Below are 24,346 nucleotides of genomic sequence, written 5' to 3'. Positions count from 1 at the left end.
ATACTACTCATCAACAAAAAAACAAAAAACAAAACAATAAACTTCCCGCAGCTACGCCCATTATTGCATACAGTCCCATCAACAGCCCCGGGCGCATACAAGCATCTAAACTGCAGCTCGCAAACAACAATTAGAGCCTTCATAACTGAATACAGAATATATAAATTATAAATTACATTACCACAGGTAACAGGCAGTAATAACTACAAGTAACAAACACACACATACACACATACATATACATACATATATATCTACACACACATGTACATATATGTACATACATACGCACACTCTTTTTTTTTTTTTTTTTGAATCCATACCAGCAATGGTAAGAGAACAGACATTACAGAGGACACTAAAAAACCATCATTGAGTATCATCATTAAGAAAGAGTATCCTCTTTCTTGGGTTTCTGCTGCCTGATGTATTCACCAAGCACTCAGTGGGTCGGGGCCATCTTGTCACTTGTGGATGCTTGTGTCTCATCCTGGACTGTGGTGCTGACATTCACTAGTCCCTGGCCTCCTCTTCTGCTTAGCATACAGCCTCAGGGTGCTGGACTTGAGGTGAAACCCTCCATGCACGGTAAGGATCTTCCTTGTATTGATGGCAGTGGCTTCTATCTCCTCCTTTGTCCAGCTTATTATCCCAGCAGGGTACCTGATTACAGGCAGGGTGTAGGTGTTGATAGCCCGGATCTTGTTCTTACCATTCATTTAGAACATAAATAGAAAGTTTAGCTTGGGGCGGATATTTTATCTTCCTTTCTTGTTGGAGTTTCTGTATTAACAAAGCTACTTTTTGGATTATTCATTTATTTATTTGAGATGCACCAAATTGCACAAAAAACGTACTTTACCTCTGATATTTTTTTATGGTCGCTGGAAGTGACATTTTGGTTTTTAACTTATTTGTTTTTTGGTCGAGTATCTAAGACATAAACACTGGAACACAGTTAAAGTGGAAAAAGAAGTCAGTTTCTTTGTATCCCTCCCCACCATTGTGGTTTGTTTATTTAAATTAAATGTTTTGTTTTTTTCTGAAGATAGACTACTGCTTTTCTTTCATTCTGTTATGAGTTTGAGTAAATGAATCGCTGAATTTGTTCATGTCGTTAAAACACCACTATTATATTTTCCATTGACTGCTTCTCTTACCTTCAACCAACATTATTATTATACTTACTCATTGGCAAAAAAAAAAAAAAATCCTCTTGTAAAAACAATCGCCGAAAGGCTCAACTTATTGTTGACAGTCGATATATTTGTCCAATCGCCCAACCTTTTTGCAGTGATCTTGTATACAAAACTATTTCTTCATCAGTAATATTTTATCTTTTGTCTATTTTATCTTTTTTTTTTTTCAGAGGATGCATCCCAGGGTTATACACAGTTTACCCAAAGCAAATACATCGGATCATGGTGATGAACAAAGTGGCAAAGACACAGCCCCTCCTCCTCTCAAACAAGCCATCCTTAGCACTCCAGCCATCACCCAAAGGAGAGTAAATTCCTTGGTATTTGACTTCATAGTCAATGAAGTGCAGCCCTTTTCTACCGTTGAGAACACCTCATTCCGTAAGATGGTTGAAGGACTAAGTGGGGCAGGAGTCCTGTTTGCAGAAAAACATTGATGACTCACATTGAGAAAACCTTTCCAAAAGCAATAACTGAAATTCCTCTACATACTCAAGGTTAGTGCTACAGTCACAGACAATGGGATCAATTTTGTAAAAGCTTTCAATGAATATGGAGATTCAGAAACAGAAGATGATCTGGAAGACACCACACCATCAATGTGCTGCGCACACACTAAATCTCATTGCCACGACTGACCTTGATAAAGCTGCTTCACAGCAGGGTGTTTCCAGAAAATTATATATGAGTGCAAAGGCAAAATGTGGAGCCATCTGGAATAAGGCTCATTGCTCATCAGGTGCTTCTGATGTAATTGAAGAAATTGCCCAAATGAGATGTGTTGTACCTTCAGTGACTAGGTGGAGCTCAGAGTACCATGCAATCGAGAAGCTAATGAATCTACCTGAAAGTCAGCTCAATGAAATCTGTGAACAACTGAAGGTGGCAAAACTGCATCCTCAAGAGACAGTGTTTCTCAAAGAGTATGCAGCCATTCTGAAACCACTTGCCTACTCAGTCAACCTGCTCCAGGGGGAAAACAACTGCTATTTCGGATATGTGATTCCCACCCTTCTCAGTCTGAAAGCCAAGTTATCTGAAAAGTTGACACAAGTGCAATTTTCAACTCACATCCTCTTAGCGATTATCAAAGCAATTGACACTCGATTTGCAGCTGTATTAGCCTCCCATGAAGCAAGGATGGCAGCATCCACCATCCCAAAATTTCGACTCTGGTGGCTTGCTGATGATGAGAGAGAATCCATGAGAAGAACAATGGTCCAAGAGGGTCGTCTCCTCAACACAGAACCTTCCAATGACACCAGCACCACTGGACATACCTCAGTAGGAAATGAGCCGAAAGATGATGATGATGACAGCTTCTTCAGTTTTCAGAGTACACAGGTGACCTGTTCTACAGCGGAGGATGAGGTACAGAGGTATCTTCAAGATTCAGATAAGACATTGACCTCATTAAAGGGATATCCATTGATCAGAGCCCTCTTCTTAAAATACAATACAATTCTGCCGTCAAGTGCTCCTGTCGAGCGTCTCTTTAGCCACGGAGGACTTGTTTTCACCCCACACCGTAACCGCATGACAGACAAACACTTTGAACAGGTGCTCTTGCTGCGTTACAACCGCCTTTACTGGACTGTAGACTAGGCGAAACAGATGTAGGTAGTCTGCTGAAACTATCTTGATATTGTTCACAGATAGGGCTTGCAACCTCAGTATTTTGTAGTCTTTAGTATTTGTTTTTGGCATGCATTCAAAAAGCAGCACCTCATATGTTTACTGCAATTGTTCGCCAATTATTTGATTTTTGTGGCCAATTAAGGTTTTCAACCAAGCAGTTCAGCACTGACACCTTGGACAGTTCTTTGTTGCATGCCTTTGTTAAATGGCCATAAGGTAATGTTGCTGAGTTGCATTAAAACACATGTCTTGTTTTAAAAATTATATCTAGGGGTAAGGTTTAAAATGTAATTTCTCATTGTTACATTGAGTTTGAATATCTGAGTTGTATTGAAAAATCTTTTGTAATTTAAAATTATTGGTGGAAGAATAATATTGACAGTAAATGCCAAAATAATATATTTTTCATTTTTGAGTATAATTTTATATATTGCCTTTTTTTGTCCTAATAAGAAAACAGTCATTGAAAATGCTGATATTTTTTCTCCTTGTGCAAGGCTACTTTTTGTTTTAACTAAGTGATGTTGGTGACCATAACAGTAAATACTTTTCAATGGCATATTTTATGTTTGTCTTCCACTTGTCAGCTTTATAATATAAAAAAAATGTTAAGGAAAGACTGTGCTTTTTTTATTATCTTTAACCCTTTAAGACCTACCATAGAACCAAGTCCGCCAGAGCTTATATTATATTTTTACATTCTGAAGTGCCATTTTTGGAAGCATTTCAAGTTGATATACATCAATACAACCATTATAACCATTTTTAACATATATTTCTAGTTAGAGAAATTTAAGAGGCTTATCCCTCAAAACTGTAAATACAAAAAAGTTGCACAAAATAGTTTCCCACCACAGGAAATTTATTTTAAGTGTCTTCATAGTTTTATTTTTGAAATACACCAATTTTTATATACTGCAGGAAAAACGAAAATAAATATTATAATGCAAATTTGCAAAAAAACAGCATATGCATCAAAATAAACTATTTCCAGCAGTGCAATATGAGTCCTAAGCATCCCAGAAACGACACAGAAAGTCATAAAGTCAAACATAACTTTTAAAAACACAAGTATAGGCTCATAAGGCCCTGATGGTAAAAAACTACATTTCCGCAAAATGACGTCACTTCCGGTTTCGGGCAGGTCATGGCGGACATGCGATAGTTCGCGCTGATGGACGTAGGAAGTGTTACAAACAGCTGATCGGATCGGCAAAGCGTGTTTCTGGAATATTATGTTTTTGTTGCTGCAAGTGCTTTTTATGCAGTTTTTGCAAAGCTATATGTGGAAGGAAACTGTGACCTAGGACAAGCTGATGGCATAAGATGTAAGTACAACTCCTCCGGTTTCATATGCAAAAAAAATTATTGCGCTAGCTTACGTGGTTGCAGGCTACCGGGATTTAAAAATAGTTACGCAAAACGGAGCGTGCCCGCTCCAACCGGCTTTAAAGGGTTAAGAAGACAAAACAGCTTATACAAACATACCCAAGTCTTTGCTCCTCTACATTACATATATTATCTTAATTGGGCTTAACAGCTAATTGGTAAAGAAAAACAAACAAGGATTTGCAGGATGTGATAGCAACATTCATGTAGTTGTAAAAAGCATGACAATATATTAAGTAATCCAAAGTATTCAGAATACGTTACTCACATTGAGTAACTTAACGGAATACGTTACAAAATACATTTTGGGGCATGTATTCTGTAATCTGTACTGGAATACATTTTAAAAGTAACCTTCCCAACACTGTCTGCTGCAAGATGATGTTGTAGGTCTTTGGTGCTGGTCTGTGGGTTGACTCTGACTGTTCTCACCATTCGTCGCTTCTGTCTATCTGAGATTTTTCTTGGTCTGCCACTTCGAGCCTTAACTTGAACTGAGCCTGTGGTCTTCCATTTTCTCAATATGTTCCTAACTGTGGAAACAGACAGCTTAAATCTCTGAGACAGCTTTCTGTATCCTTCCCCTAAACCATGATGGTGAACAATCTTTGTCTTCAGGTCATTTGAGAGTTGTTTTGAGACCCCCATGTTGCTACTCTTCAGAGAAAATTAAAAGAGGAGGGAAACTTACAATTGACCCCCTTAAATACTCTTTCTCATTATTGGATTCACCTGTGTATGTAGGTCAGGGGTCACTGAGCTTACCAAGCCAATTTGAGTTCCAATAATTAGTTCTAAAGGTTTTGGAATCAATAAAATGACAACAGTGCCCAAATTTATGCACCTGCCTGATTTTGTTTAAACAATTATTGCACACTTTCTGTAAATCCAATAAACTTCATTTCACTTCTCAAATATCACTGTGTGTGTCTCCTATATGATATATTTAACTGACATTTTTTATTGTAACAACCAACGATTTATACAGGAAAATAATGACTATTAACAAGGTTGCCCAAACTTTTGCATCCCACTGTATACACACACACACACACACACGCACACACACACACACATTGTTAGCACATTCAACTATGTAAAGAACAGTAGTAATATTTAATAAGAAATAAGAATATTTCATTCATTCAGATGTCTTATGTTTGTGTTCCCTTTATTTTTTGAGCAGTGTATATAAAAGGTTAAAAAGTCATTTCACCATTGCTTCATTCTCGTCCCTGCTCCTTCATATAGTATTTTTTATTTAGAGTAGTATGAGAAGACTTGTGAATGGGCAATTATATTTCAATGGTATTGCTGACCATGAATCAGATAAGTGGAAAGGAAAATGCACCAGTAGATATACTGGCACATGTAATTCGGCCTCATTATGTCCTGCACCTTTTTATACCATATCTGATATCACTATGTTTTTGTTGTTCATATAATACTACAGTTATCATATTTTTGTATTTTCTAATTCAATATTAATTTTCATTGTTTGGTTTTAATTCAGTTTGGTTTCCAAAGTGCATTTTTGTGTTTCAGTTTAGTTTTTAATGTTTAAAAATGTTTTGTTGTAGCTTAGTGTTTATCAGTTTCACTTTTAGTTTTAGTCTCTTTAATTATTATTGTAAGGAGGGTATATTTCTGAAAATCAATAGAATAAATACAAGAACTTTGAAAGCAGTCGACTTGCAGTCTAGACATCCAAAGTTTCAATAAAGACATACACCAGTGCCTTTTTTAACCAAACTAACAAATACTAAAACCATTTTTTATAAAATAAAAAGTTAGCTTTTCAAGTTTGTAAAATCAAATATAGTATAAAACCAGAGGTCAATACTGATTTACACCGAAGAGGATTAGGGCCACCAAAGAAAAAGGTCAGAATTCTGAGAAAAAGTCAGAATTCTGATTGTAATCTCAGATTTCTGATTTTTTTTTTTATGTTCGGATTTTTGGGAAAAAAAAAGGTCAGAATTCTGAGAAAAAAGTCAGAATTCTGACTGTAATCTCAGATTTCTGATAAAAATGTCAGAATTTGGAGAAAAAAGTCAGAATTCTGAGATTCCAGTCAGAATTCTGACTTTAATTCTATGTGTAAAATACTGAATTTTAAAATCTTAACCACATGTTTGCAAGTTTTTCTTTTTGTTTTCTTCCCCTGAAAACCCCTGAAGGCAAACTTATCACATGTATGCATCACATGTGCGTCTATGTGAGAGAAAACACAAACTACGGCGGTGGATTTCTTTCTAGAGATGTGTGATGCCACTGCTACGCACAACATCTTGGCATTCACGTGTGTTATCTTTTGCAAAAAAAAAACAGAAACAAAGTGGCAGTTTTGGTTTCGTACCCATTTCACTAGATTTACTGTTTGAAACATGAGTTAAAGAAAGGCAAAAGATGATTCTTCACATTTCCAAGCGTGAATATATCTAATTGTATACTCCAAGTATTTATGATAAGAGAGTTAGGTTTTCAATAAGAGAAGTAGTCAGAGTGACTCAGTGTGAGTTTATAGAAACAAATTTAACAATATAACAATTATATATTTATCTCCTGCTTGTTCCAACTGAAATGCACCACATGGACTCCACAACGTAGCAAATATCAACTCATGAAACAGACTTTGTTCTGTGTTACAAATACTACATAATACAGCTCTATTACATAATGATATATTTTTATTATTTGGTTTTTGCTCACGGTATCAAACTTGCATTTATTTAACAAAAGCGAACAGCCTACCCAAGGTGCTCACGAGAGTGACTTGTATAAATTTGTAAAATAAAAGTGTAATAATTGTGTATTAATCTCCAGGTCCCTCCAGTTGAAATGTATCATTAGAGACTCTCAAAATCCTTGCCTCCTTAAAAGCTCACAAGAAAGAAAGAAGCAAAATCACTTAGTGGTAAAAACATCTTTTTGAACTCTATAAAAGAAGACTACGTGCAATCGCTCTCACAGAGATAGCAAGTTGAGTGGGTTTTATGCCTAACAGCAGCAGAAGGCTGCATCTCAAGTGATATGTTTCTAGAGCACTGACTGCATAACCTTATTGCTCTCCAGTATGACACGGAAACACTATAAATCTCCTGCAGGATTGATTACTGCAATGCTCTTATTTTTGGTCTTCCGAAGAAATCTTTGTTACCCCTGTAACTGCTTCAGAACTCGGCTGCACATGTTGATGAGGACCAGAAAGAGCCCGGATTACACCAATTTTAAGCACTGGCTCTCAGTCAGTGTTTTCAACTTGATTGCCTTTATATGTACCTGTATAGCTACCTTTTTAAAACTTTATTTCATTTTATTGCCAGTGTTTCCGTACAATGGGTTGGCGTCTAATATCTAGGTGGGAATGTAGGTGCAGTAAGGGCATAATGAAGGGGATCTATGTATGTTTTTGTTTATTTTCTGGTTTTAATGTGTACAGCACTTTGTGTTGTATCCTTATTGTATGAAAAGTGTGATATAAATAAAGTTTTGATTTTGATTACATTCATGTATTTAGCAGCTACAGACATGAGGTGGGATCTTGAAGGTGATTTTGCTCGCACAAAATGGCAAAGCTCCCACGTGTGTGCAAAAGAGAAACGACATAAAACCAAAAAGATCGCAAAATGAGTGCTACATGTACTTATTAATGAAATGCAAATTCCTAGAGTGTATCTGCAGTCAGGAAACAGTCTAGACCTCTGTAATGATACTGTAAAAATAAACAAAAAAGACTTACTGGATAACTTGGGGGAAATTCATTAGTAACCTTTTAAGATGTTGAAAAACTTAGAACATCAGTGGTGGATTCTGTGCATAGAGGGCATTACAGATACAAGTACATGACAGACAGGATGGATGCTTCAGTGGAAAAACCGTCTGGTCCTGCAGACATGGAGGTTTCCAGTGACAAGCTTTTCTGCTGCAGGGGAGTTCGTAACAAGGTCCCTCTGACCTACAGAGAGGAACTGTATCACATCCTGAGGATGACGGGGCCTCTGGTAAATACTGATACTGTCTGCTTACAATTTTCTTCCTGTAAGACGTTGTGTCATGTGATACCTGTATCACCAATGGAACATTTTTGGTATTTGTCTTTCTAGCTGCTGTCTCGAATCCTCAATTACATGCTTCCGTTTGTGGTTACAATGTTTTGTGGCCGTCTGGGAAATGATGTGATGGCCGGCTATGGATTAGCTTCCGCTGTAAGTGGTTGTCTGTGGAGGCTGATGTAAGGAAATCATAAATAAAGACAAAGTTTCCAGGCACCTAGCAGATGGACAATAGATATTACAGCTATGAATTAGTGTTCTCTATATACCTATATTTCATATTCATTTCAGACCATTAACGTGAGCACAGCAGCGACAGGCACTGGTCTGGCACTGGCGTGTGATACTTTGGTGTCTCAGGTTTGGAAACTCATATTTTATTAGTTTTTTTTCCCCTGACCCCTAATTTCCCTTAATGCACATCCTAACTGTAACTATTTCTCACATTCATAAAATGATTGACTATGTCTGTGTGCTGCTTGAAGACCTTTGGTGGTAAGAACCTGCTGCGTGTGGGAGTGATCCTTCAGCGAGGCATCATTATCCTGCTATTGTTCTGTCTCCCCTGCTGGGGTCTCCTCATTAATGCAGAGGCCATCCTCTTATGTCTGGGCCAGGACCGTGAGGTGGCCCGGTAACTGAGCACACAGAACTTGCACATACAACTCAATCTTATTGTCAGTCAGAACAAGATACCCTCTCAACGCTAACAAGTGTCTACACTAACACTTGTCCTAGTCCCTACAGGAGTCATATGCAGTACAATAACTTTCAATAACATTTTTTGCCATAAATTAGCTTTTGAGTGGTAGCAGAGCTATCTGAGCCTGAACAGTGTATCTAACTATAATAGTCATTTCTTTAGCTTTGATTGGATCTGAATACATCTGCTTTTTTTTTTTTACCCAGAATAGCTCAGCTGTATATTACAGCCTTCCTTCCTGCAGTGCCGGTGAGATGTGATTTTTCTCTCTGCTTTTTGTGCAAATTCAGTAGAGACACATATACACACCATTTTTTTTCTTTTTGCTAAATTTAAGCATTTTTGTCATAATTGTTTTTTAGGCAATGTTTCTACATCATCTTCAGGTGTCTTATCTACAGAACCAGGTATGCTAATGCTGTGTACACAATTGCCTTTTCTTGTAATAGAATCACAGTTTGTTGTCTCAATCAGTGAGATACAGAGAGAAAGGTATGCTAAGCCTTGCATCATCTGGTGTTTGTGTACTCAGGGAATAATTTTGCCACAAATGTACACTGCTGCTCTCGCAAATATTGCAAACGTGGTGACAAACTACATCTTTCTTTACTGGCTGGATCTTGGTGTTGGGTAGATATACTCATCTCAACTATCATTTTACACACGCACACACATATATACAGAAAAAAAAATGACATACTGGAATATCTCTGTGTCATTGCATATGGCTTTCAGTGGCTCTGCAGCAGCCCACACTCTAGCTTGGATTTACATCTGCGCTTTTCTGTTTGTGTACATCTGGTGGAAGAAACTCCATGTATCAACATGGGGAGGTGAGATATTTAAAATGCATGCTCTCTCTGTGCTTGCACTAAAAAGTTCTATATAAACTGAGCGTCTCTCTCCCCCTGCAGGCTGGTCTGCAGAATCACTGCAGGAGTGGGGCTCCTACATGAAGCTGGCCATTCCCAGTACCTTAATGACTTGTTTTGAGTGGTGGGTTTATGAGTTTGGAGGATTCTTTGCAGGTAATCCCTATTTATGGTGTGAAATATATATATATTCAATTATCATGGAAAATGTGCAATATACAGGATTAAACCAGTAAAGCCTGCTTCTAAGATAATTGGATTTAGAGCTGGCAATACAGTCTGCAAAGGCTATAATTTATTCTGTGTCTGTAATGATCAGGAATGCTGGGTGAAGATGAGCTGGCAGCTCAACATGCTGTGATAATGGTGGCTTTCATTACTTACATGGTACTGTGTAGTGACTGCAAATCAGAACATTTCATTGTCGCCTCTTTCATAAAAAGTCTCAAATTTGGGTGATTTATTTAACTTTTTCCTTTCCTTTTTCAAAACAATGAATCCATAGTTCCCTCTTGGTGTTCAAGCTGCAGCATGTGCCCGTGTGGGCAATGCTCTTGGGGCTGGAGACACTGACAGGGCGATTCTATCAGCCAAGATGTCACTGGCTCTTGCAGGTTAGCTAAATGTGTTCTTCTGTGGTGTCTGATATTTATGAGTATTTCAAGTTAGATTTTTTTTCAGTATGACAGATTACTTACCTTTCCAGGTAGTTTTGCTGTTGTTGAAGGCCTCTTCCTGGGTGCTACTAAAACAATCATTGGATTCATCTTCACATCTGATGAGTGAGTCTGTGTACCTGTGTACCTAAACACCTGCTTATACAGTAGAAACTCTATACATGAGACTTTGGCTTAATTATCATTACAGAAAAATTGTAGCTCTGGTGTCACAGTTGATGAACGCTTATTGTTTCCTTCAATTTTTTGATGGCCTTGTGGTGAGTCTACCAGCTCTCGTTGTATTCAGAGCAACTATATTTGCAGCATGATTCCAAAGGCACCAGATTCATGTCAAATATGAAATTTGTTTTCCCCATCCCAGTGTGTGTGCACAGGCATCTTCTTGGGTACTGGCAAACAGAAGATACCAGCTGCGGCTAATCTCATTGGATACTACTGCATAGGGCTTTCATTGAGCATCACTCTGATGTTTGTTGTAAAACTAGGAGTGCTGGGTAATTACATCAAGTGGTCATATTTTGTTAAGTTCATAGACATGCAAGAAGAATAAATTGTTGCCTAGCAAGAGCCAGTTATTACAACTGATGCTCAGCGTGATTTCAACAGACCCATTTGTCTTTCTCTCTGTAGGTTTTTGGCTTGGACTGCTCATTTGCGTCATCTTACAGTCCACCTTTTACATCATTGTCATCTTCAAGCTGAACTGGAAGAGAATGACAGATGAGGTATATTAACTGACTAATATAACAATCAAGGTCATGCAGGGACTCAGCTGTTCATATACAGACAGAGATTTGTTGTTTTAAATTTTTGAGGCATCTGTGAGTGAGACAAAGCTGTACGTGAATATGGAAAATTTTGATTTGGTTTTGCAACTTTTCTATTTTTCAGGCTGTGAAACGAGCTCAGAAAAAGATTTACATGACGGCATTAGGCACGGATGTTGTTTCAGACATTGGCCAAACATCAAGCAATGGGAATGTAAGTGGTCCAATCTAAAGTGGTTGATGTGTCTTGTTCTACTTTGTTATCAGAGTAGAAGTAGCACTTCTACTACTTCTAGTACTTTGCTCTATGTTTATTCTTACATTTCATTACATTTATCTTTATTTAACTTAATAAAGTAATGGAAAATACAATTCCTTTAAGTCAGTAGATGGCTACACACCAGTGAGTACCAAGTGCCAAGCGACACAGGGCGAACACGTGGACCACGACCCGAAGAGCAGCCATCTCTCCATCACTCAGCTGATCATCAGGCGAGGCCTCACTATGTTTGCAGCTGTTGGACTTCTTGCTGTGGGAGTAGGTGTGTACTTCCTTGTGCCTTTGCCAGAGACGATACCTGCAAACTCTACAATGGACAGGATTAATAGTACAGATACTCCTGATCAAATCTCCACCAGTGTGATGGTCACATTAGAGAGATAGCGTAAAAACACAGTGTTAAGCTCTTACAGAATGATTGTCTTGGACTGTTTCAGGACCCAACTGTAACAGATGTGATTCAAAATTAAGGTGAATTAATGGTGTTGGGTACATTTCATTTTCTTCAAATTATCATCATTATTAAGTAATAAATGACCTATTTCATCACAAAGTGATGAATGTGTATCTGATTGTTTTATCAGCATTTTGTTTTTAAGAATACATGTCAACAGTTGCTAAGTATAAATCCTGCCTGGAGATGAAAATTAAACTTTGTCTAATGACCAAAGAAACAATGCTGTTGACAGAAATGTAAATAGATGTTCCATTTTAATTATTAAAAAAAAACATTTTAGGTTGAACTCTTTGGTGTGAATTTTTTTTTTTGCTTGTTTATTTGTTTGTTTTTGTCGTGGTGAAGCCAAGCTGTTTATGTAGGGGTGGCCAAACTCAGACTGCATGATGCGGGATATAAAATAGAGTCCAGTTATTAATTTCTTTCTCCTTTTTTTCTGCATGGAAAAAATGAAATCATGAATTTATTTCACTCAATTTTTTAGAAATATTTTAAAAACATATCTATGTTGCTCAGGTGATAAGAATTTCATGTCTTTGCATTGTTAAATGCAAAGCTGTAAAAAACAGCTGTATAGAAATGTTTCTGTCTCAAAAATAGTTATTGGATCCTGTTTTAAGAGTATGCACTTGTCCCCCTAAAAGCCTTCACCCTCATATATGTTAGGTAGCTCGAGTGTTATAGTAGCTCTGGGTTATGGAGACCTTAGTTGATCTTTCTCTGCTCTGAGAACCTCTATTACCTCTTGGTTCTGCTGTGTGGCCTCCTCCTAGTAGGACATACCTGAAACACCTCACTTCACCCCACATCCTAAGGGGGACGTCCTGATCATATGTCCAAGACATCTCAACCAGCTCTTTTAAATGTGGAGGTGCAACTACAATCATCCACTTGTTTTTGTGTGTCAAGTCTCTAAGAGATTTATTAATGAAGGTATCAAAAGGACATCCTTCCCCAAGACACTCACAAATGTTTATTTTATGATCACATTTCCCTCTTTACTCCTTTTCTATTGTTAACACCTCTTTGATGGTTGAGTTCTTAATTACCACTTTCAATTTGGCTTGAGAAGGCATTAAGTAAGCTATTTCATGTTTCTAGGATGCTGGATTGTTTAAGAAGTCTGTGAAATACTACAAGAGATTACATTATCAGATTTTCTCCAACAATGGCCTTTTTTTGGTCTACCATTGTGCAAATGTTTGATCTTTGCAGTTCTAAAATCCTGATGTTATTATTTTTGTAAAATTTCCTCAGCTGACCACAACTAGAGGTAGTTACTTGTGTTTTACACACGTTTAATCACCCAGATCAAAACATTCTTGCTTTCAAGTCCTCACCCCCATCTTTGCCTTTGTTGTGGTTGCTGAGTGTTTCTCTCTTCCTTCTCACAATCTGTGTTGTTTCAGCTGGACTTTGTTTTGCTCCAAGGCAGCTGTGGCTGCATCCTTTGCAGCATCCTGGAGTGCAACTAAGATGACTGTGTGAGAGTATAGAGAAAGGTTTTAGTGGAAGAACATACATTAGCATCTGGGGCTGCAGACATGGAGAGGTCCAGCGGCAAACGTTTTTGTTGTAGACGGGTGTGCCACAGGGTTCCTGTGGCACACAGAGAGGAACTGTACCACATCCTGAAGATGACAGGTCCTCTGGTAAGTACTGGGATTGCTCACGTGCCATGATCTTTCTTTAACAGACCACGTAGATGGAGATTATCCTTGCTGATGATACAACAGAAGACTGATGACAGTCTTTCTTTTTTTAAAAAAAAGTTTAAGATGTCAGGAAAACACACTTTCACAGATGAGACAATAAAACTGAAACAATATTTGGCACTTTTTACTCGCTGAATAATGACTGCAAACTGCAGGAAATAAACTTGTCAGGAAATCTGTGTACCACGATAATTAGTTGCAGTATGTAATGGTTTATTTTTAAATTACTTGTCATGTGATACTGGTATCACTCCTGCAACATTTTTGGTATTTGTCTTTCTAGCTGCTCTCTCGAATCCTCAATTACATGCTTCCGTTTGTGGTTACAATGTTCTGTGGCCGTCTGGGAAATGACGTGATGGCTGGCTATGGATTAGCTTCTGCTGTAAGTCATCTGTATGCTCCACTGATGTTTTGAAGCTTACTCGAAAAATGGATTAAATGAAGAAGTAATCACGAGGATGCTGATGGAAGAAAAGGAATTGTTACTTAAGTCAGCAAGATAATTGTCTCGTAATCACTCGTCAACAACACTTATTATTTAATCTATGCTAAGCACTTGACACTTGCTCTTAAGAATCACTCAAGTTTTGCTTATAATAGTTTGCATTCATTTCAGACAATTAATATTACCACTGCAGCAACAGGATTTGGTCTGGGACTGGCATGTGATACTTTGGTGTCTCAGGTCTGTAAAACCAAGTCAACATGATGCTATCATACACTGGAATTTTTTGCTTTCCCTTTTTTCTTGCTGCCATCTTTAAAATGTTCATTATCCTGACAGACTTTTGGTGCTAAAAATCTACTCCGAGTGGGCGTGATCCTTCAGCGGGGCATAATCATCCTCTTGTTGTTCTGTCTGCCTTGCTGGGGTCTCCTCATTAATGCTCAGGCCATCCTATTATGTGTGGGCCAGAACCCTGAGGTGGCCAGGTAACTAACAGCAGCAAATATACAGTAATATTATTGATACAACTGGCATAGATATGGGTACATTTAAACATGAAACCTGATCTTCTCAGGAATAACATCTGTGCATTAAAACCATTTCTGGTTGCCAAAGATTCACTAAACAGAATCACAATACAAATTAAGTGAATGTCAAAATGATCTCAACTAATCGTATAAAACTGAACCAATGTTCCCTCTAATTTTTCATGCGTCTGAGCGAACACAAACTCCCTGAGCGGTTCCTTGGACCACTGTGAGCAACAGCAGACGTGTGCACTGTGGTCACGCCAGCATCGAATCCATCCAAGTTACATGGTTTATTAAAATAATCAAATTACAGCATTTATGTTAGACTACTTTTAATTAACTGCTTTAGCCCACTTACAATGAAAATTTAAAAAAATCTTGTTCATGACCTGTGTAGTATGTTAACACTATTGGAAGTAAAAATAACTTGAACTCCAATTTTGAAAACACAACTTTCTTTTTTTTTTTTAATTATAAATGATATATATATATATATATATATATATTTATACCTGATATATATAATTAATTATTTATGAGCAGAGATGGGCAGTAACGCGTTACTGTAATCCGATTACTTTAAGTAAATCAGTAATTATTCTATTACTTTTTTTAAGACTCTGAACTGATTATGAGTATGAGTCTGTGGTCTGGGAGAGAGTCCTGTAACTCTCTGTCTGCAAAATACAGTATATAATGACCAATGTTGGGCAATTAATTATATAGTTACTTCTTCAAAAAAGTAACTGAGTTATGCAAACAACAAAGTTTTTTGCAGCTGTTTACCTAAAAATGCAGCCAAGGCATTTTTTAAAATAAACATTTCAAACTATTTACAGAACAATCAGCTGTTCTGCATCAAATTGATGCCACACAAATTATTTGTGCCACTCCAAAAAATAATTTCTGTCCACTATGAGATAAAGGAGAACAACAGCCTGATACCTGCAGGCCTGACAACAGGAGATGTATCACTCCTGTAACACCTGTAACATTCAGCAGTCGCCTCATTGTTCTGACACACACAACAAAACTATTGACTACACTACACACTAACTACACAAGATTTGCGCTAAACGTCGCAAATCTCTCACATCTCAAAACACCGCCGCCATTCCTAAAACTTGCCCCCTTCCTAAACAACTAAATGCCATGTTGCCATATCATTTTTTGATTATTTTTATCATAACTCTGGTTTTACGTGGCCATCAACACAATTTAAAAACTGGTATAAAGTCCACACTTTTTCTGTCAGTTGTTCCGTCTGTCCTGCTCACATCTCCAATGGTTGTACACGTTGTCATTAACGTGGCTTCACTCCACATCAGCCACGCCGCTTTGCTAGCTAAAACACCGGTGTCGGCACATAAGGACGCTGTCATAGCCTGTCAACGACGTTGATTAGCTGCGTATATACGAATGTGAATCGCATTATTGGCTGGCCTATGGGATAAGGTGGCATCGTTCTAATTCCATATGGGAGCAGCCAGTCACTTACTGACTAACACCGCAAAACAGAATTGTTTAAGTTTTAATTGTAATTTCAATTCAGGTTAGATTTTTTTTTGTGCGCAACACAGATTTTCTGTGCGCAGAGACCATGCCAGCAGAGCGCAATTGCGCACGCGTGCAGCTTAGAGGGAACATCGATCACAGTCATTCTGATTACCTTTTTGCTTTATTCAAGGAATTACCAAATATGTCTTAGGAGCTTCACTAGCAATGCTCAAACTGCTCTTGTCAAGGTCTCAAACAATCTGCTGCTGACTGTGTGCTCTTCTCTATTTTCATTCTCCCTGACCTCATCTCAGCCTTGCATATTGTGGACCAGAACATTTAATTCAGTCAGTCTAAAGAACAGTGCTGGTATCAGTGATGTGACGCTGGATTGGTTTATGTCAGGTCTATCAAACAAGTAATTTTCAGTAATGACTGACAAAGCCTCATCTTCTCATTCAAATGGATGGAGTTGATTTTCACTGCTATGCAGGCACAAATGTCTTATAATCTGTTACCGCTGATATCTCACATATTAGGTCCCGTCTAGCTGAATTAGGAACTGGATGTCTAAAAACATTCTAAACCTGAATGATCATAAAATTGAAGTAATTATAATTACACCCTCGTCCCCCAGCACTAGCAGCACTTTTGATCTTTTTTCTAATCTGGGTCTCCTACAGTATTTAAAAATGTCTGGAGAGAGACTCATAACCTGGGGTAATTTTGGGTCCAAGCTCTCTCTTTTATATGCAGGTGTTTAAAGTTATGCAGTCCTGTTTCATTCCGCTTAGGCAGATATGATTCCTATCTCATTTTGATTAAGGTCATCCATGCTTTTATGTCCTCTGGACTTGACCACTGTAATGCACTTTATTCATCGTCATAACATAAATAAGATACAAATAATTCAAACTGCAGCTGACAGGCTTTTAACAGATAGCAAAATAAGTGACCAGATGAAATCAGTCTTTACAGCTCTTCACTTCCTACCTGTTAGCCTTAGAAATTATTTTACGGCTCATTTTTGAAGCCTAACTTTGTTAAGCACCTGTCTGCATATCTAAGCTGCTGTATCCATATGAAACTTCCTGCTGCCTGAAATATTCAGACATGCCTGATGCCTCTGCCTAATGACCTCAGGCTTCTTCTAAATGCATTTTTACTTTTTGGCTTTTTAAACCCACTAATGTCTTATTGACCAAAGCAACTTCTTTAATGTGTAAGATTGCATGAGTACTGGTTTCTCTTCAATTTGAAATTGCTTTTGTTTCTACTGAAATTATTTATTTTTAGTATTTGTGTAGTTCAGTACAACTTTATTTTGAAAAGGCCTTTATGAATATAATGTGATATATTCATATATGTGATATATATGAATATATATAAACTAAAATGTAAAATGTACTAGATGTACTCACATGCACATCTTGCTTTCAGAATAGCCCAGCTGTATATCACTGCCTTCCTGCCTGCTGTGCCAGTGAGTCGCTGCTTTTCTCCTTAACCTTTATACAAACATTCAAAACCAATGTTTGACGTTTTTTGTGCTGTGCAATAATTTATTATTCTTCCGTAGGCAATGTTTCTACATCATCTTCAGGTGTCTTACCTGCAGAACCAGGTCCATTTCTCTATTCCGATCCCGTACTGGTTTTACAGATATTGTAAATGTTTCTAAAACTAATTACAATTTTGGTGGAAAAGGAAATGTAATCACGCTGACTACATTTTGTATTCTCAGGGAATCATACTGCCACAAATGTATAGTGCTGCTCTGGCAAACATTGCAAATGTGGTGACAAACTATATTTTTATTCACTGGCTGGATCTGGGTGTTAGGTATGCGAACTCACACTCATATCACTTTAATGCTTTAATTCTGAATAAAAGAATTTAACACTGATATCAACCCAAATGTCTTGCAGTGGCTCTGCAGCTGCAAATACTCTGTCTCAGATTTACATCTGTACTTTTCTGTTTGCTTACATTTTGTGGAAGAGGCTTCATGTAACAACATGGGGAGGTATACTGAGAACAGTGATGATCTCATGCACCATCTTGTTCTTTTCCCTAGTTTTATATAAATGAGTGTCTCTCGCCCCCTGCAGGCTGGTCTGTAGAATCACTGCAGGACTGGGGCTCCTACATGAAGCTGGCTATTCCCAGTACATTAATGAAATGCTTTGAGTGGTGGGTTTATGAGTTTGGGGGATTCTTTGCAGGTAATCCTTTTTTTTCTTTTAGATGATCATAGACAATCTAAAAATATTTGAATCATGCCTGCTCTTTCTTCTTTGTCTGTAACAATCAGGAATGCTGAGTGAAAATGAGCTGGCAGCCCAGCACGCTGTCATGATGGTGACTGTCATAACATATATGGTAAGGTTTAATCACTACAAATCAGAGAATTAAATTCTCCCTTTAAAATATTTCTTTGGTTGCTTTGAACCACCTGAGAGCAAAGTTTCTCCTATACTTTTTCCTTTTTTTTTCTTTTTCTTTTTTTTTTTTTTTTGGCCTGTCCCGTTTTGGCTCCTATACTTTTTTCATAATAATGAATCCATAGTTCCCTCTTGGTATTCAAGCTGCGGCATGTGCCCGGGTGGGTAATGCTCTTGGTGCAGGAGACACCGGCAGAGCACTCCTAACTAGCAAGATGTCCCTTACTCTTGCAGGTCAGTTAGAAATGTATCGTGATTTATATTAGTTTCCCATAACTTTATTACCGTTATACAGATTTTGGAGCTCTTGTTTTCTAGGTAGCATTGCAGTTGTAGAAGGCCTTGTCCTTGGCTCCGTCAAAACAGTGATTGGCTTCATCTTCACGTCAGATGAGTGAGTTCAGCTGCATTCACATTTCACTAACAGTAATATTCCTAAACACTGTTGTTGCATTCAAAGATTGGCAAGGATGTGCAAAACCTTAATTAAACCTTTTTCTTTCAGGAAGATCATAGGTCTGGTCTCACAGCTGATGAATGCTTACTGTTTCCTTCAGTTCTTTGATGGTCTCGTGGTGAGTTTTAGTTACACTTGGCAGCGCGTGTATGCTCCTAAAAGCATGACAAGTAAAAAATCTAATATAAAGTTTATCTCTGTTTCATCCAAGTGTGTGTGCACGGGCATTTTCTTAGGCACAGGGAAACAGAAGATTCCAGCTGTGGCTAATTTCATTGGATACTACTGCATAGGGCTTTCTCTAAGTATCACGTTGACATTCGTTGCAAAACTAAGAGTGTTGGGTAATTGCACAAAGTGATGCTTTTTTTGTAATTTACTAAAATGAGCTTTTAAAGTGAAGCTTGCCTTGCACTTAAGTAATTTGTCATTTTCTCTGCAGGTTTCTGGCTTGGACTGCTTGTTTGTGTCATTTTACAATCTACCTTCTACATTATTGTCATCTTTAAGCTGAACTGGGAACAAATCACTGAGGAGGTATCATATGAAAACAACCAATAAAGATACTGTGCCTCAAATTGAAGATCAGTTTATACTTAGCTTCCAAGACCCAAAAAATATTAATGAATCTATTGCTTACACTGACTTTTCATATTTACAGGCTGTGAAACGGGCTCAGAAAAATCCTTTGTTATTAGGAAGAGCTCCCGTGACAGGCACTGTGGATAACAACACCCAAGATCAAACATCAAGTAATGTGAAGTATATATATATAATATATATATATATATATATATATATATATATATATATATATATATATATATAATATATATATAATATATATATATATATATATTATATATATATATATAATATATATATAATATATATATATATATATATATATATATATATATATATATATAATATATATATAATATTTATATATAAAAAAAAATAAAATATATATATATATATATATATATATATATATATATATATATATATATATATTTTTATAGATACGAAAAGTCCTGAGCCACCCTTTGCTCTTTTGACATTGATTGCTTTTCTACTCATTTCAGTCCTTGTACATGGCCATTTTCAGAGGAATGATTTCCTTGTGTTTGCTAAGTCACTTAAGCAGTGTGACCAACCTGCTGGTGTTTTTGTTTCATTTTTCCTAGCTGATGGATGGGTATATGTCTGTGAGCACTGAGTGCCAAGACAGGGGCACTGTGGTGCAGGATCGAGATGTGACACAGAAGCTGAAGGGCAGCCGCCTCTCCATCACCCAACTGATCCTCCGGCGAGGCCTCATTATGTTTGCTGCAGTTGCACTTCTTGCTGTGGGAGCAGGTGTTCACTTCCTTGTGCCTTTGCCCGAGACCAACTCTACTGTGGACTCGATCAACACTACATATACTCCTGATCAAATTTTCTCCACCATGTTGGTGCCAGATGAAGAGTCAGAGTGAACAATAGATAACTGCAATGATTCTGTTTAATGTTGTAAGAACAGAAAATCTGATGTTGCCTTCTCAAACCAGTTTTAGTTTGATTTGTTTGTCTCTACAAGACTGAACACAGGCAAATATAATGCTCGTTCATTGATTAATCAAGAGACCATTCATTCATTTCCTGCTCGTCTGCCTTTGTGCCTGCTTGTGCCATCCGTTACTGTCTGCTTTGTAATGCAAATGCTAGCATATTGCTGAGACCTCCCAGAAAAGCAGCACTGGAGTTATTTCCCTGAACGAGACAGACATTACTCATGTTCAGGTAGCCAAGTTGGTGATAAGTAGGTTCAAAATAATACCAACAGCCAAGATGAACAACATGAAAGCTAGAGCCAAGCCTCTACGCAGAACCAGAGTCCTGAAAGAGAGCTCTCCTTCAGCTGTCCTCACTGTTGTTTCCACCTGAACATCCATCAGATCAATGGTGTCTGCTTGACCCACTGAGTTACCAGAGTCTTCTAGTTGGGTACCTGGACATAAATATATGCAAATGTTCCATGTTAGGGATCATGAAATTATAATTGTTATTCAAAATATTGTTCACAGTTTGGAAGTTTTCTATATTAATTGCTGTATAATCAATTTCTAAAATCTCTGAATTGTTTTTTGTTTGTTAGTTTTTTTATGGTTGTATCTGCTGATCCAACTGAGTGCTTTTTTAGTGTTGCCATAGACTGTGAAGTTAAAGATGTTAAAGGACATTTAAAAAATATGAAGATCTTGGTTTCTGATTGTTTAGCAAATACCAATTTGCAGACAAAAATTTGGACTTTGAACATTTCATACTTTTAGACCATGCATGATTAAAAAAAAGAAAAGAAAAGTAAGGACACTTGCTACATACAAACATATCAAAATGACAACAATAATAAAATAGCTATAAAATATGTTATAGGCCTTTAAAAGTGTTAAATGTATTTACTTCTACATGTAGATTGTGCTTTTTTTTTAGTTTACCCTGTCTACAGCAACTAAAGCATGACACTTTTAGGATCATTGTCAAAGATAAATTGTAAGTCACACCACTTGGTGAAGTGAAGGTAGGAAAAGATTTTAGCCTTTGCTAAATATTAAAGAAGTTACTGGTGACATAATGCTGTCCTAACCTTTCCGCACTCAACACGTTTTATTGTGGCTTGAATATGACAAATGTAGTTTGCACATACATATGGAGACATTGTTGCAATAATCAAACTAACAACAACATAATTCATTTCTGGTGGCGCAGGATACATTTGTCGCAGGTTTTGCGACAAATTTATCCTGCGTCATTTTTGGGTCCACAATGTGGTTATTGAAGATTTGGGGACACAACAGTCTGTAAAATCTTTTTGAACAATGTAGATACATAATTCAAATACACAAACAAGATTCATTAAATATTCTTCTAAAGGTATCTTTTAAACTCTGTATGTTCTACTTCCACACAGAACTGTTTTGTTTCTCGTGATGAACAGGATAAACACTTTTCAGCCAAATTAAATAATTTGTGAAAACTGTCCCATACCTGTGTCTGTGGAGCTTACATGCACTCCTGCTCTGATCTGAGCCTGCAAGACAAATCAATGCGTGATCCTTTAATCATAAAGAGACAGCCGAAAACTACTGAAAATTAAATATTTATCCTTAAACACAAACCTCAACTGTGACGTTTTTCCAGTTCATTCTGATTAGATAGAAAATCAGGAATGAGCATTGCAGGAACACACAGGTTAACAAGCCTGTCCACAGACCTGAGGAAAACAAAACATGTTTTTCTTTAAGAGGAGGAAGGAGATGTTGATGCTGTGGTAGAAATCAAATGAAAAAAAGAACTGTAGGGACAAAAATAACATGGATACAAACAGCTGATGGTTGAAAACATCTCACCCATGATTCCTAATTTGGCTGCAAACATCAGTGACACTCCAATTGGAAAGCCAACACCATAATATCCCAAAATGTTGCAAATAGCTCCAACTCTCTGTTTGCCTGCTCCTCTTATTATGCCACACACGGCAGCCTAGTGACGCAAAAAGGATAAAGACATGGTTAAGTACCCACAAACACATACTTTATGGGATGTTTCTGGGGTATGGCAGATACTCACAGATGTTGCATCGAGTAGAATGAAAGGAGCATAAAAAGATAGGACATCTGAAACCCTTTGCCTGATTTGTCTGAAAGAAGAGAGTCTAAATTTTTAAAGTGAGACTGGTGAGTTTGTAAAAACATATTTTTGTGTAATTTGAGCCTTGTGCAACATTATACAATTATGCTGTTTTAGGAACAGGAAATATGTAAATAATTATCAGCACAGCTGAGTGCAGCTACCATAAACCTTTTTGTCTATTCAGTATAAGAGAGATTATGTAAGCGAAGGATGACAGTAACTTATGTAAGGGTAAAAGGTCGTTTATGAGGCCTGCTATCTCCCCTAGACTTGATACTGAAATTGCATGTGTAAGTGTAACCCATGCTGGTATTTCCTTTCTTTTTTCTTTTAAAGTAACAACTGCTGCGATTTTTAAAACAAACAAAAAAAAAACATAAAATTATATACGCACTCATCATATGTAAAAACATAAGAGATGTGGTCCTTTAGGCTCCCGATGAGAGTTGACAAACATATAGACACTGACACTGCAGTAAAGACAGAAATATAATTAAAGATTTACCTTTTTCGGGAGCAACATGCCTTAACAGTCTTTTTCCTTATAGGATCGAAACCCTTTCTCGAGGGCACATCATAGGTAGGTAAAGAGAAGTGAAAATATTCACGCTTTCTGCTAACATTTATAATTACGGAGACTGTTTAAAATTTCTAAGCTACTTTTGTGCTTCCTTCTGGAGAGCAAAATTGGAATTATGCAACATTAAATTATGTAATTAATTACCTTTAATTGACTGTCTTTAAAATATTTTCAAATGAATATTAGACAAAAAACTAACAAAAACAAAAACAAAACACACGGCAAAGAAATAAACATTGATGCATTCTGACCTGCACAGAACATTGACATCTTAGCAGACAGCTTGGCCTGCTCCGTTTCTCCACCTCCCAAAGCATTTCCAACTCTTACACTGCCCGCTATGCTGAAACCCAAAGGGAACTAAAAATAGTTGTTACATTGGATGGATGTAAAATGAGAAAATTCTTTATGAATAAAGTTTTTTGGCAGTGCAGAGGGTTTGTTCACATCAAAAGGGCTCACCATGTATGCAACATTTGCCAGTTGATACACAACTGACTGAGCTCCGAGTTCCACTTCATTTATGAGACCTGTCAATGACAGACAGCGGATAGATTTCAGAGCTGCTTTTCTACAGTCAAAGGCATCCCAAAGTGGCCTGTGGCATTACCTGCTAGAAAGCCTCCAATCTCATATGTCCACCATTCAACACATAGCATGACCATGCCAGGGACAGCCAGGTGGATGTATGAGCCCCAGTCCTGGAGGCACTCTCGAGACCAACCTACGTAAGTGTTTATAAAGTAGATGTTAGCAATTCCCAATGTATATTTAAATTAAAGTGCATACAAAAGCAAAAGAAATAAAATACTTTAAAAATTCTCTCAAAACAAATAGTAGTCATATAATAAACCAATAAATCATTTGTCTACCACATGATTTAAAGCAAATCTCAATACGCTAATTTCCAGTTCTATAGTGTGGGATTATAATATTATTTTATGCCATGTTAGACCC

The 24,346-nt window shown here is 37.3% G+C and overlaps 3 protein-coding genes across 4 annotated transcripts; 2 read left to right on the top strand and 1 right to left on the bottom strand.

Annotated features, from left to right (window-relative positions):
- The first annotated feature begins 7,852 nt into the window (after positions 1–7,852).
- LOC102294589 (multidrug and toxin extrusion protein 1) lies at positions 7,853–12,285 on the top strand. Its single transcript, XM_005932025.3, has 17 exons — positions 7,853–8,230; positions 8,333–8,434; positions 8,573–8,641; positions 8,767–8,915; positions 9,191–9,233; positions 9,347–9,391; positions 9,517–9,614; positions 9,720–9,817; positions 9,899–10,012; positions 10,176–10,243; positions 10,362–10,470; positions 10,563–10,638; positions 10,724–10,793; positions 10,898–11,030; positions 11,167–11,261; positions 11,428–11,517; positions 11,686–12,285. Exons 1-17 carry the CDS (start codon positions 8,072–8,074, stop codon positions 11,965–11,967), a joined length of 1,800 nt encoding a protein of 599 aa, XP_005932087.1. The 5' UTR covers positions 7,853–8,071; the 3' UTR covers positions 11,968–12,285.
- Positions 12,286–13,416: 1,131 nt separating this feature from the next.
- On the top strand, positions 13,417–21,748 carry LOC102294092 (multidrug and toxin extrusion protein 1). 2 transcript variants are annotated; one of them, XM_042224615.1, is made up of 17 exons: positions 13,424–13,692; positions 14,039–14,140; positions 14,375–14,443; positions 14,543–14,691; positions 17,674–17,716; positions 17,813–17,857; positions 17,978–18,075; positions 18,162–18,259; positions 18,345–18,458; positions 18,548–18,615; positions 18,803–18,911; positions 18,996–19,071; positions 19,183–19,252; positions 19,346–19,478; positions 19,577–19,671; positions 19,796–19,891; positions 20,325–21,748. In XM_042224615.1, the coding sequence occupies exons 1-17, from the start codon at positions 13,585–13,587 to the stop codon at positions 20,613–20,615; spliced, it is 1,764 nt and encodes a 587-aa protein (XP_042080549.1). In that variant the 5' UTR covers positions 13,424–13,584; the 3' UTR covers positions 20,616–21,748. The 2 variants fall into 2 exon arrangements, with proteins under 2 accessions (XP_042080548.1, XP_042080549.1); XM_042224614.1 differs by having other exon boundaries at positions 13,417–13,692; positions 19,183–19,478.
- Positions 20,888–24,340, bottom strand: slc47a3 (solute carrier family 47 member 3). The gene is made up of 9 exons (XM_005932022.3): positions 24,000–24,340; positions 23,852–23,919; positions 23,641–23,749; positions 23,204–23,279; positions 22,747–22,816; positions 22,527–22,659; positions 22,296–22,390; positions 22,165–22,207; positions 20,888–21,127 (listed from the first exon to the last, which is right to left on the bottom strand). The coding sequence occupies exons 1-9, from the start codon at positions 24,052–24,054 to the stop codon at positions 20,916–20,918; spliced, it is 861 nt and encodes a 286-aa protein (XP_005932084.1). The 5' UTR covers positions 24,055–24,340; the 3' UTR covers positions 20,888–20,915.
- Positions 24,341–24,346: the final 6 nt, after the last annotated feature.

Source organism: Haplochromis burtoni, unplaced genomic scaffold (assembly GCF_018398535.1).
Source record: "Haplochromis burtoni strain Fernald_Lab_line unplaced genomic scaffold, NCSU_Asbu1 Contig_144, whole genome shotgun sequence".
NCBI classification, from domain to species: Eukaryota; Metazoa; Chordata; class Actinopteri; order Cichliformes; family Cichlidae; genus Haplochromis; species Haplochromis burtoni.
This window is presented reverse-complemented; position numbering and strand designations above follow the sequence as displayed.

Excerpts from the sequence above, each read along its gene's own strand:
- LOC102294589 (XM_005932025.3), top strand. The coding sequence starts at position 8,072 with ATGACAGACAGGATGGATGCTTCAGTGGAAAAACCGTCTGGTCCTGCA. Across the intron at positions 9,615-9,719 it reads TGGCTGGATCTTGGTGTTGG|TGGCTCTGCAGCAGCCCACA; the intron begins GTAGATATACTC and ends TATGGCTTTCAG. Across the intron at positions 10,013-10,175 it reads GTTTGGAGGATTCTTTGCAG|GAATGCTGGGTGAAGATGAG; the intron begins GTAATCCCTATT and ends TGTAATGATCAG.
- LOC102294092 (XM_042224614.1), top strand. The coding sequence starts at position 13,585 with ATGGAGAGGTCCAGCGGCAAACGTTTTTGTTGTAGACGGGTGTGCCAC. Across the intron at positions 17,717-17,812 it reads CCTTCCTGCCTGCTGTGCCA|GCAATGTTTCTACATCATCT; the intron begins GTGAGTCGCTGC and ends ATTCTTCCGTAG. Across the intron at positions 19,072-19,182 it reads TTCATCTTCACGTCAGATGA|GAAGATCATAGGTCTGGTCT; the intron begins GTGAGTTCAGCT and ends TTTTTCTTTCAG.
- slc47a3 (XM_005932022.3), bottom strand. The coding sequence starts at position 24,054 with ATGGTCATGCTATGTGTTGAATGGTGGACATATGAGATTGGAGGCTTT. Across the intron at positions 22,817-23,203 it reads TATGTTTTTACATATGATGA|ACAAATCAGGCAAAGGGTTT; the intron begins GTGCGTATATAA and ends CTCTTCTTTCAG. Across the intron at positions 21,128-22,164 it reads TGTAAGCTCCACAGACACAG|GTACCCAACTAGAAGACTCT; the intron begins GTATGGGACAGT and ends ATTTATGTCCAG.